The following is an 11898-nucleotide window of genomic DNA, read 5'->3' on the forward strand; positions in this document are numbered from 1 at the left end:
CGAGCTGTGCTTCGGCGGAAATTGAGAGTGACGAGGATTTTGGCGGGAAAGGAGAAGCGCAATGACCGAATTCGAACAAACAGGAGGTCTGTTCCTTTCGATCGGAGATGAGGAGAGTTTGATACTGTATAAAGCGTGACGGTTGGTTTTGCAGCGAACAAATAGGATACAGGTAGGTCGAGCAAGGTAAAGAAAATAGCGACGGAGAAAAAAAGAACGGGAATTGAGAAAAACGAGCGGAGGGACAACTTGCGAAGAATACTAGATTGAGCAGTGTTGGGAGGTCGAGAAGTACTTGACTTTTACCACATGTCTGTGAGGCGAGCGTCGAGGAACGTCAGCGATCCCACTGCAGAGCGGGAGAAAAGTGGAAAAGTAAAACTCACCTTCTAAAGTCTATATTTCGCAACGTGGACGCCAAGCGAGTCAGTCGCTGTCAGTACAAGATGAAGACGTCCCATGATAGAGCGAGGAGGCTGACCATTTGCTTAGCAATATCGGTAGAAGCGACCATATCTTTGAATTCCTCAAACGATAATTTACCATCTCCGTCTTGATCCGCTTCCATCATTGCTGTAATCGATCAAGTCGAGAGTACTATCAGTATCAAAGCCGCGGCGGTCAAGCACAATGCAGCGGAAAGGGGGTTTTCAGCTCACTTTTATCGACGATTTGCTGTAATTGTTGATCCTGTAGAACGTCGTAACAACCGCACCCTAGTCAGTTCTATCCGCCTGATTGCAGACAGTCAAAGTCTAAAGAGCAAGTGACCGACCTTCAAATTCGATCCGACCATAGCCTGACAACGCAGAAGATTACGACTCGTCAATCAGCAACGAACGCCTGGCAGAGCTGAAGAAAGGCGGTGAAGATGACTGCTCACCTTCAGCACCAAGAACAACTCTCCGTTCGAAATGAAACCATCTCGATCCATATCGTAAACCTTGAAAGCGACTATTAAACGGACTCGAATTCGTCAGTTCTGCAATTCATAGAACCCGTGAGCGTAAAGAGGGACACTTACACTTCAGTTTTTCGTCCCGCTCTCCTCTTGAACTGAAAGCGCTCAACCCAGCGACAAACTCATGGAAATCTACCGATCCCGAACCGCTGTTTTCCGCACAACATTCGTCGGATCAGTTGCTATAGCCTCAAACATAAACAGCACAGAGGTATAGTATGACTTACTCTTCATCGAAAATAGCAATCATACGATGCGCGAGTGGATTCGTCGCGATTTGAGGAATCTGCAAGAATTCGTCTTTCGAAAGTGAACCTGATCCGTCTTTATCAAGTTTCATGAACCGTTTCTTTAATCGTTGAATCTCGGCCGCAGAGACTATCAACAACACCGTCATCAAGCATTGGCGAGAGAGGAGAGGGGGTGGAAGGGTTCGAGCGTGCGAATATCGTCAGTATCGAAGAGGAGAGTGAAAAAGGGGAAGACTGACAGTTGGTGGTCTTTTCCATATCCTCGAGGATTTGAGATTGTCCTGCACCCATGTTGGCTGATTAATGGAACGGGGAGCGAGAAGGATTCGGTAGTTGTGAGGGGAAGAAGAGTCGCGTTATCGACTGCAGAATCGGTTTCAAAGAACGTAGAGCTGTATAGGGAGTATAGATTGAACTATTGCGCGTCAAAGGAGAGCAGACAAGAGGTCAGAGAGGGCAAGTTGACTGCGATTAGAGGCGAATGAGATGAAACTAAATTTGGATGACTTACCTGTGTCTGCTGGCTTGTTCGTTCCAGGATAGACCTCTACTGGTGATCAAGAATGCGTCTAGGGAGTCGGAGGCCGGTAGTCGAGTGAAAGTGAGGAGCAAGAGACGTTCTGATAACACATCACTGGACTTTCGTTCGTTTCTTTCTCTCATTCACTTGCTACCGCCCGCTCCGATCACAAGCTCAACTAGAAGGCCCACTCGTCAACTCCTGCGCGCGTAGACCGCGTACGCTCCCTTCCATCTTCCCCCTCACTTCGATTCATCCTCAATGTATTTCCCCTCTCCGCTTCCCACAACCCGTCTCTCGCTCTCCACTTCCTTCACTCCACTCGGCCCGTCCTCTGCCTCGCGTCCTTCGACCCCGTACCGTACGCCCGGAAGACCTCCGAAAGGGAAATTCAAGGGAGACCTCCTCGGAGGAGTCCAGGAGGAAGAAGGAGAGGAAGTATTGGCGATTGAGAAGAGTCCGTATGCGGGGAGAGATGGGAGAGTGCTTTGGGCCGTGTTGGGAAGGGAGGAAGTGAGCGTTTGGTGTACTCGAGTCAGTCAACTTTCCTCTTCTGCCGCCGATCTTTGCTCCCTCTCGCGCGCTATGCACAGGCTGACAACATATTTGATACGACAATGGTAATCAGCCCAAAGTCGTGCTCGCCAAATTGAAACGAACCCCAATCTCGTTACGAACTTATGGTTCAAACTCTACCGTTCATTTCCATTCTCCTACTCGACTCGTCGTCACTACCACAACTGGTCACACTCTACTCTACTCCATCTCCCCAATAGTGGCTGGCAAAAGCAAGGACAGCAATAAAGTCTACGTTTTGCCAGGAGGAGAGAAATCGAGGGAACTCTGGCCGAGAGGAAGCGGAGAGGGAGAAGACTTGGAAGGGATCTGTCTGAAAGGTGAGGGAGAGAGAAGTATACAAGTTGGAGAAGGAATTGGATGGTGAGTTCGCTCTCAACTCAGCTCTGCGCTCTGATGTGACGAAGCTGAATGCGATGCGAGCTTCTTTTCTAGCGTTTGTGTCACTCCTGCCGACCTAATCGTTTCAGTCCTCGACCCACCCTCATTACGGATAATTCCCTTTCCATCGACTTCATTTCCCGGATCTGCAGCGTCTTCCGTCCCATCAAGCGCACCTCCTTCCTCAAGATTGTCGAGATTCCCGTCCACAATCTCACTGAATAGTCAACCGGCACCCCAAATGGGCAGACGCGCGTCTGGATGGGAAGGAAGCTCGGCGGGTCCAGGGAAGGATAGTGAGGTGATCGTGTTGGATGATTGGGACTGGTTGGTCGGGAGAGATCGAAAGGACGGTGAGCTTTTTCACGCTTGACCCGCTTTACTTGTTCGAGTGGACTGAGTCGCAGAAATCCTCTCACTTAGTGACTGTCTCGCAGCTCATTCCAATCCCTTCTTCGCCTGACGATCTCGATCCTCATCATCATCAACTTGAGGGAACACAACGAACTCGAACGAAGTTCATCATGCTAACGTCCGACGGCCGAGCTTATTACGTTCAATGGGGACCTCGAAGCTACTCTCACTCTCATACTCCTTCGCCTCTACCTTCCCCGACTCCCTCCTCCGTTTCAAGCCCGTCGAAACCGACAAGAGCGAATCCATTCAGTCAATTACCACCTTATTCGAACTTTCACCCTGCGTCTACTTCGACTGCGAACATCCTCTTCGATCTAGAAGGTTCAGAATACGATCACGACCAAGGAGCAGGACAATCAAATTGGGAATGGTCTGGAGTTTGTTTCCATCCAAATCCCCTTTACGAATCGGAGGCGGAAGACGAGCACATCGAACATGATAGTCAAGAATGGGTAGATGCGCAAGAGAAGGAACTGGATAAGGGGAAAGGAGCTAGTACGGGAGCTTTCAACGAGAAGATGGATCTGATTGCGATTGGTTGCGAAAAGTGAGCCCTCGTCCATCTCATGACCATTGTCTCCGAAGCTCATGAGTTTGCTCCTTGTGGCTTGCACAGTGGTACGATCTCAGTCTACAGTCTCCCGATTCCTCCTCTGCACCAACCCTCGAGCTCGACCTCTCTTCCCTTATCCCCTCCGCTCTATTCGCACACCCACTCGCTCCTCGCCTCCCTCAGCACGACCTCCACGAGCCTTTCACCTTATCGAGTCAATTCGCTCGCGTATAGTTCCGACGGAGTGGCGTTAGCCGTAGGATGGGAACGAGGTTGGTCCGTTTGGTCAGTGTTTGGGAGGTTGGGGAGCTGGAGCACTGAGAGTGCGATGAGGGAGGAAGGGGCGGGGTATGGTGTCGAGGGAGAGAAGGGAATGGGGTTTGAGGATCATTTCTTGGGCGGAGTGAAACAACTCGTAAGTTTGAGCCCCTTCGTTCGCGTACTGATTCGAAGTTATCGAAACTGATATGTGGCTCTTCACGACGCAATCGCAGTTCTGGGGACCCGGGGATACCGAGCTTTTCGTTCTGTGTCCTCCGCCAGTTCATCCGAAAAAGAAACGTGAGCTCTGTCTCCCAATTCTCCCTAACATGCTATCCTGACGACTCAATCGATGCGTAGCTCACGATGAACAACTCTTCGTCATTCCCCTTGCGAAGAGTGCCGTAACCACTGCTCATACTCCAGTGAGCTTTCTCTCCCTCGCCTCATGACAGATTACACTGACAGATCGTTCGTCGAAAGGACAACACGAAGAACGCTTTCTTACAAATGGACGATCGAGTCATGGTGTATCGTGGTGCGGATCAACCTGATATGAGCGTTATCAACCCTGAATCGGACGTTTGGCAACACATCAAGGTAATCTCGTTCCCTCTGACTCTCTTGCTCTCGTTCGACATCTGGACTGACTGGGAAAACCACTCGATCAGATCCCGCCAAGCTATATCGCTCATCAATACCCGATTCGATACGCTTCAATCTCCTCGGATGCTCGTTTGATCGCAGTCGCAGGTCGTCGTGGATTAACGCATTACAACGCTCTGAGCGGAAGATGGAAGCTGTTCGAACGAGATGTCGAGGAGGAATCGATTGAAGTTGTCGGAGGAATGAGTTGGTGGGGACCGATTCTGATCGCTGGAACTGCAGAGAATGGTCAATACCAGGTGACTTTGCTTCACGTCCTTTTGTGCTCAGGATGCGTGAAGCTGACTCACGTTCTCGCTCTTTCAGTTGCGCTTGTTCTCGAGGGATCAACCTCTATCGATCGCTTCCTCGCTTTACACCTATCCTCTCGATTCGGAACCTCTCGTTCTCTCTGTCTTCGACTCTTCGCTACTAGTCTACACGAGTGACAACACCTTCTATCATTTCTTGATCCGGCATCCGAAAGGAGGGACACCCAAGTTGAGGTTGTGCGGAAGTATTGGATTTGAAGGTGTGCTTTCCGATCCAAGGAAAGTGAGGGGAGTGAGTTGGTTGGTACCGAAGAGTCAACAACGTGAGAACATTCCACGTCTTCCTCAGATGACCAAGCACTGATTAGAGCTATCCTCGCAGGTTTCGGAGATCCTGCAGACGATTTGAACGTAGCAACGATCATCTTCCTCATTTCAGGTCGACTCGTTCTACTTCGACCTCGACGAGCAGCATCTCAAGAAGTCAAATACGATCTTCAACTCTTATCCTCGTCAATCGAGTTCTTCTGGACTCATCTGAGCGGGATCGGGACGCTGGAGAACTCGTTGTGGGGTTGGGGAGGAGGCAACAAGATTCAGATCTGGTTGGATGCGTTGACGATCGAGAAAGTGAGGGTCGATCGGAAAAAGGACGTTTATGAGAGTGTGAAGGAGAGTGTCGCGGTCGAGCTTGATTTCTACCCTCTTGGTAAGCTCATCTCCCTTGATTTGTTCTCATCTCACAGACTAATCAAACGAGATGCATTTCGCAGCTGTCCTGATGGAGAAGGGAATCGTCGTGGGAGTTGATCAAGAGATCAACCTGCGAAGAACCCTCGATTTCGCAATCTTCCGGATCATTACGACCGTGAGTGCATTCAAGCTTTGACGAGAACTCACAAGTCTGACTGGTGTGCCCATCGCGCAGACCCACCTCTTCCTTCACCACATCCTCCGTTTCCATCTCACTCGAAACCAGCGAAAAGAAGCCGTCCTCTTCGCCTCCCACTACCAACACCTCGTCTACTTTGCTCATTCGCTCGAGATCCTACTCCATGGTGTTCTCGAAGACGAAGCAGATGCTGCTGCCTCCTCACCGAATAGTTCGAAACAATTTATCACGAACGGAACGGAAGAAGACGAAGGAGTTTTACCTCGAGTCGTCGAATTCCTCGATCATTTCGATGAATGCCTACAGGTTGTCGTCAATTGTGCGAGAAAGACGGAAGTAGCTAGATGGGAATTCTTGTTCAATGTCGTCGGGAAACCTCGAGATCTGTTCGAGGTGAGTTTGTCTCCCTTCACGTTCTGACGGTTTCAACGAGCTCACTTGTACCTCTTTGGGCAGAAATGTATCTCTTCGGGTTTCTTGAAGGTCGCGGCTTCGTACCTCCTCGTTTTGCACAACCTCGAACCGGTCGAACAAAGTAGCAAAGACACGGTTCGATTACTCACCACCGCGATGGAAGCTGAGGACTGGAACGTAAGCCTGCATATTCGCTTGACCCTCGTCTTGCTAGTGTCACTGACCCCGCATCAATCCCTACTAGCTCTGTCGAGAACTTCTTCGGTTCCTCTACTCTCTCGATCGAACTGGACTCATCCTCCGAGCTGCACTAAGCGAAAGTACGTTTCCGCTCTCTACTATATCACTGACTGCTCAAGCTGACATCGAGTCGAACAGGCTCTGCGCTCCCGAACCTATTCCCGACTTCTCTCACTCCAGATCCTCGTCGAATCTTCTCCGATCCAGTCCGCCCATCAATCTCGGCAGAATCGAATGCGTCAAACAACTTGAAGCCTGGACAATCACAAAGCGTGCAGAGAACACCTTCGATGCCGCCCCGACCGAATCAGGGTTCGACGAGAGGTCAAGATGGATTCGGGAGTTTGATGGGCAGAATGATATAGTCTCGGACAATGGTATGTCTGAGATAGGTAGTACTTTGTTGTCAATATTAAGGATTGCAGAATCGATTAACTAACTATAACGATGGGCGGAGGAGAGAGGCATGGAACTACGAGTCGAATTTCCTTTGCGAACTCCTACGTTCAAGCCAGATTGAAACCCCATTTCTGCTTCTTATCCTTATCGTTACATCTCTGCGTCATGATCAATTTGCCGATTCGACTCAAGCACTGATCAAGCTCGGTTGTCGAACGGATTGAACAGTTGTTCGCGAATGGATCCCCGCAAGAGGTCGTTCCGCAGGAGGTGCAGGAGATCTCGAACTAAAGAGGGCGAGACGTCGTGAGCATGTGAGACAGAAGGTATGATGGAGAAAGGAGAAGGGGACTCACGCTTGATTCCGAAGTGTCGCAAGTAGCTACACCAACTTTTTGATCATTGCCCCTAGTAGAGGCGCACTTCGCTCCATCGGCGGTTCTGTGAACAAGTATTGGGTCAGTATGCGAAACCCGAGCGAAAAAGTGCAGCCCAGAGTGATATTGAAACGCAACTGGATTTGGAAAACACTATCGGCGCTCGATGATTCAACCAAGTTCCACACCAACTGATCCGATTCTTCAAACCCAGGAGCAAACAGATTCGTTGCCTATCTCGAAGACGGTCGGTCAGCTTGAGTCGGAAATCCGAGCTCGAGAGGAGCGACTCACGAGTCTGATGTAACTGTAATGACCCATAAAACCTAGTTTCGATACCCCATCCGCATGGACCTGATAGAGATACTCGGAAGTCGTCGGAGCGCACGTCTTCGAGGAACGAGGTTCAAGAAGGCGGGAGGGAGAAGCTGAAACGAGAGAAAGGGAAGAGAGGAGGAAGGCGAGACCGGTCGCGAGGGAGAAGCGGAAATGCATAGCTTAGGGATACGGATAGATGTGGTAGATTAGGCGGGATTAGAGAGAAGGATGGAGAATGTAAGGACTTGAAACGAGCGGAAAAGGTATGAGGGCGCCTGGCCGTAATCGAAGGGTATGGATCTGTCGTGGAAGAGACATATCGGGTCAGTCAGTACACTTTCGCCGCTGAGCAGGCAGCGACGACGTACGAGAAGCGAGTGGAGTGAATGGAGCCAGGAAGAAAGCATCAGACGGTCGTTCCATCGAGGTTAGCGTCCTTCCCGTAGCCCGTACCTCCCTCTCTCCCCTTGTCTTCGACCGAGGGTTGATTAAGTTGACCTTTCTTCGCGACAACAAACAAGTTGCGACGCGATAGAGGGGTTGGTGCTCGAGGAAGGGTAAGGCGGAAGCGGAGCGTTGAGTCGCGGAGGCGGAGTAGAACGCAACGAAGTTAGTACAGAGCCGAGTGAAAGCACCAGAGCTAGTACATCGACTGGAAGAACGGTCCAGAGAGCCCGAGCAAGGAGGTTGTCGAAAGAAAGGGAGAACGACCTGGACGTGTTGGGGGAACACGCGCGCGACTCCAGCCGACAAGCAGTGTTGTTATCGTATGCTCCAGTGTGCCCTGAATGACGAAGGTGAATGGTAGTGGTCAGAAAGAGCTGAAGAATCGTCGCCAAACTTCATCTTTCTTCACTTTCCTCGCCTCTATCAGTGAGTCCATCCTGGACGTTCAGGCGATACATAACAGCTAACATTACAACTCTACAGTGTCGAAACGACCAACGAGCGAATCTGCCGCATTGATAAAGCGTCAGAGAACCGATGAAACAGATCCGACACTACAACAATTGGTAGTCGCCGCTCCAGATGCACAGGGGGCCAAGGGAGCTCTTATTCAGACTGTGAGAAGGACGAGTGGATTGAATGCACCGATCATGTGCTTGAGGGTGAGTGACCTCTCATCTCCCATCTCCCTTCCTCCCTCCTCGCCGTCGAGCTGATTGCGATCGTTCATGCTGTAGGGACACTCTGCGGAAGTGCTGGATCTCAAGTTCTCGCCCGATGGTCAGACCCTCGCGAGTGCCTCAGCAGATAAAACGATTCTCCTCTGGAGAGTGTACGGAGACTGTCAAAAGTGAGCACTACCTGACTCCGTCCCATACTATCTGAGCTAATCGGTCGTCCTGAGCTAGTCATGGTATCCTTCGAATGTCGAAAGGAGCCGCAACCTGTATCGCCTTTACCTCAAATTCTCACCTCGTCGCAGGTTCTTCCGACCACACTCTGTTCCTATTCGATCTCAAGTCTGGAGAAGTAGAGAGGAGGTTCAGGGGTCATCATGGAGTGATCAATGCGGTGGATGTTCAGAGAGGAGGAATGGGAAGAGGTTTGATCGCTTCGGCGAGTGACGATGGAACGGTCAGGGTGTGGTCAGAGGCAGCGAAAGATGAGATTGAGGTGATCGAATTGGGGTACCCTATCACTGCTGTAAGTCCAATAATCTCGCTCTATGCTTTTTCGAAATATGCTCATGATGATTCTGCTTGTTTCGTCAGGTCAAATGGTCTGAAGATGGACAATCACTCTACATCGGAGGACTCGACAACGACGTCCACGTCTTTTCCCTCTCTTCCCACTCCGTCACCTACTCCCTCCGCTCCCACGCCGACACCGTCACATCTCTCTCCCTCTCCCCTAATTCCCAACAACTCCTCTCGGTCGGAGCCGATTCCGTCCTCAACTTATGGAACGTCCAACCGTTCGCGCCAACAGTCAATACGACGAACCCGACGTTACATCCGAGGTTACTGAGAAGTTTCTATGGTGCTCCGAGCGGATTCGAAGGGTTGTTGAGGAAGGCGAGTTGGAGTAGACATGAAACGGCGACGACTCCGGGTGGAGGAACGATGGTCGCTGTGGGTGGTGCGGATAGGGCTTTGACGGTTTGGGATGCGACAACTGGAGAGATTCGATACAAAGTGAGTGCTCTCTTTCCACTCGAAGGTCGATTCGACCTCGCACACTTTACTCACTTCTCAATCGTTCTGTCACGCGCGTAGCTCCCAGGTCATACTGGAACAGTCATCAGTACAGATTGGTCTCCGAAAGAACCTATTCTCGCCAGCGGAGGTGTCGGTGAGTTTCGTATTCGCTCAATATGTCGAAGGATTCATTTCGTGGACTTCCCGCTGACGCCTTGAGTTTTCCGTTCGCTTTCAGAGGGTGCGATCTACTTGGGAGAAGTCGAAGCTGTGTAGAGAGAAAAGTTGTAGTAATTTTACCAATACCATTTTGTTTGATCGCATTTTCCCTCCGCTATGAGATACGCCGCTGTCCAATCTGTAGTCTCGCGGCATCTGCTAGCTTGAAAGAGCGAACGATTCTGGTCGAAGCGCGGGATAATGATTTCGGCTAACAAGCGATAGCCGAGTTTTGAGATTCGCTTGCCTCGTCTCTTCCCGTTCACCACGACGGACTCCGACTCTCGCATTCGCTTCAACCTACTCATCAGCTACCTCAGAAACATCTCGCAAAGCTCTCAAGCTCGCCCGCGGACCTTCCCCTCGCTGCTCTCGAATTTCACCTTTCCCACCCGAATCTCCTCGCCGCAGAGATGGTTCCGATGCTTTCTCCGTTCGGTAGTGCAGTAGTAGGTGCAGTAGGTGGAGTAGTTAGTGGTTCAGTCGTGTAAGTGTCTCTCCTTCCCTCCCTGCGTTCCGCTCAGTTGTTGCCCATTTCTCCGAGCCTGACGTCTGTCTCTTTCTCCTCCTTCCAGCTATCCCCTCGATACGTGAGTGCTCTTCTCTGTCACTGCAAGACGTGGCACCTCTCCTACGTGTCGCTGACCGAGATCCCCCAATTTCCCCACTTTCTCTCTCAGAATCAAAACTCGCATCCAAACCGAAGTCTCCGATGCGAAACAAGCTTCCGCTGCCGGTGCTGCCGTACCTCCTCAATTGTCCCGTCCCGGAGCACCTTCGAGGCTCCCCGCGAAGAGGAACACGACGGCGAGAGAAATGTTGTTCAGGATTTTGAAAGAAGGAGGTCCGTTGGCGTTCTATAGAGGGTACGGAGCGAATATGCTCAATACTTTCTCGACTGGATTGTGAGTATCGTTCTCCTTGGGCTTTCGAGCGGAAGAGGCGAAGGGAGTCTGAACTGAGTGCGATTTTTCGGTTTTCAGCTCGTACTTTTACTTTTATTCGCTCGTAAGGAGCACATTCATCAAAAGGTTCCCTACCACCGCTCTCAGCACTGCGTGAGTCTCTCGCTTTGCTTCGCTACCGTCGCCTGGGACGAAGTTGTTGATCCTGATTTGCGAACGGAAACAGAATCGAGTTAGTTCTCGGGGCTTTGGCAGCCGCTCTCGCTCAAATGTTCACGATTCCCGTCTCCGTCATCGCGACTCGTCAACAACTTGCGACCAAGCCGCTCTCATTCCGTCAAACCGCTCAAGCGATCTTGCGCGACGATGGAATTACCGGGTTGTGGAGAGGGTTGAAACCTAGTTTGGTCTTGTGTATCAACCCGGCGATCACGTATGGAATGTTTGAGAGGTTCAAGGTATTGTTGTTGAAAGAAGGCGAGAAGATGACTCCTGGTAAAGCGTTCGTGATTGGGGCTTTGTCGAAAACTATGGCTACAATCGTGAGTTCCAGCGTTTCTTCGCTTGAAGGTCCCGAGACTGACGAAGGATCGATCGTGGGTAGGTCACGTACCCTTACATTATGGCGAAAACTCGACTCCAAGCGAAATACGACGATGGAGACGAAACGACTTTGGTCGATTCGAACGGTCGAAGACTGAAAAAGAAGGAACGCTACTCGGGTGCGATCGATTGTTTGACTCAGGTCTACAGGGAGAACGGAATGGTCGGCTGGTACAGGGTGAGCTCATTCAGGCTTCTGCTACTGTGCGAGCGAAAGACTGATATTTTTCGATCGCGAGATCAGGGTATGCAAGCTCAAATCACAAAAGCTGTACTCTCTCAAGCGCTCTTGTTCGGTATCAAAGACGCTCTCGAAGCTTGTACGTCCCAGCTCACGATCTTTCGCACTGTTCTCTGACTGACGTCCGATCGTTTTCTCGCAGACACTATCGCCTCGCTCGTCGCGCTCTCAAAGACTCGAGGTTCCGCTGTTGGGTTACAGCAAATCTAGGCCTCGACTCACTTCTTCTCGTTCCCTGTTCACTTTCTGTCCTGTGTCTCGATCTTCATCGATGTAGAAACTACGAACTTATCTTCCTCAGTCTGTCAA

The 11898-nt window shown here is 50.8% G+C and overlaps 5 protein-coding genes across 5 annotated transcripts; 3 read left to right on the forward strand and 2 right to left on the reverse strand.

The window, feature by feature from the left end:
* Positions 1–436: 436 nt before the first annotated feature.
* Positions 437–1503, reverse strand: CNB1 (calcineurin regulatory subunit B; the record flags this gene model as incomplete). The annotated part of the gene is made up of 7 exons (XM_076629000.1): positions 437–573; positions 660–690; positions 776–799; positions 884–954; positions 1025–1110; positions 1189–1339; positions 1452–1503. 7 exons carry the CDS (start codon positions 1501–1503, stop codon positions 437–439), a joined length of 552 nt encoding a protein of 183 aa, XP_076491183.1.
* Positions 1504–1993: 490 nt separating this feature from the next.
* Positions 1994–6748, forward strand: RIC1 (Ric1p; the record flags this gene model as incomplete). Its single annotated transcript, XM_076629001.1, has 16 exons — positions 1994–2266; positions 2361–2671; positions 2744–3042; positions 3113–3653; positions 3723–4074; positions 4154–4220; positions 4281–4345; positions 4404–4520; positions 4592–4825; positions 4893–5160; positions 5220–5546; positions 5611–5705; positions 5766–6122; positions 6186–6320; positions 6388–6463; positions 6522–6748. The coding sequence occupies 16 exons, from the start codon at positions 1994–1996 to the stop codon at positions 6746–6748; spliced, it is 3744 nt and encodes a 1247-aa protein (XP_076491184.1).
* Positions 6749–6889: 141 nt separating this feature from the next.
* JCM6883_002319 (uncharacterized protein) lies at positions 6890–7654 on the reverse strand (the record flags this gene model as incomplete). Its single annotated transcript, XM_076629002.1, has 4 exons — positions 6890–7069; positions 7139–7223; positions 7298–7392; positions 7454–7654. 4 exons carry the CDS (start codon positions 7652–7654, stop codon positions 6890–6892), a joined length of 561 nt encoding a protein of 186 aa, XP_076491185.1.
* Positions 7655–8265: 611 nt separating this feature from the next.
* On the forward strand, positions 8266–9897 carry JCM6883_002320 (WD40 repeat domain-containing protein; the record flags this gene model as incomplete). Its single annotated transcript, XM_076629003.1, has 7 exons — positions 8266–8350; positions 8408–8586; positions 8662–8774; positions 8833–9127; positions 9196–9618; positions 9700–9775; positions 9860–9897. The coding sequence occupies 7 exons, from the start codon at positions 8266–8268 to the stop codon at positions 9895–9897; spliced, it is 1209 nt and encodes a 402-aa protein (XP_076491186.1).
* Positions 9898–10253: 356 nt separating this feature from the next.
* On the forward strand, positions 10254–11799 carry JCM6883_002321 (uncharacterized protein; the record flags this gene model as incomplete). The annotated part of the gene is made up of 8 exons (XM_076629004.1): positions 10254–10327; positions 10416–10430; positions 10521–10745; positions 10824–10898; positions 10972–11287; positions 11350–11526; positions 11593–11668; positions 11732–11799. The coding sequence occupies 8 exons, from the start codon at positions 10254–10256 to the stop codon at positions 11797–11799; spliced, it is 1026 nt and encodes a 341-aa protein (XP_076491187.1).
* Positions 11800–11898: the final 99 nt, after the last annotated feature.

The sequence above is a fragment of the Sporobolomyces salmoneus genome (assembly GCF_050403485.1).
Source record: "Sporobolomyces salmoneus JCM6883 DNA, S_salmoneus_JCM6883_v1_ctg3, whole genome shotgun sequence".
NCBI classification, from domain to species: Eukaryota; Fungi; Basidiomycota; class Microbotryomycetes; order Sporidiobolales; family Sporidiobolaceae; genus Sporobolomyces; species Sporobolomyces salmoneus.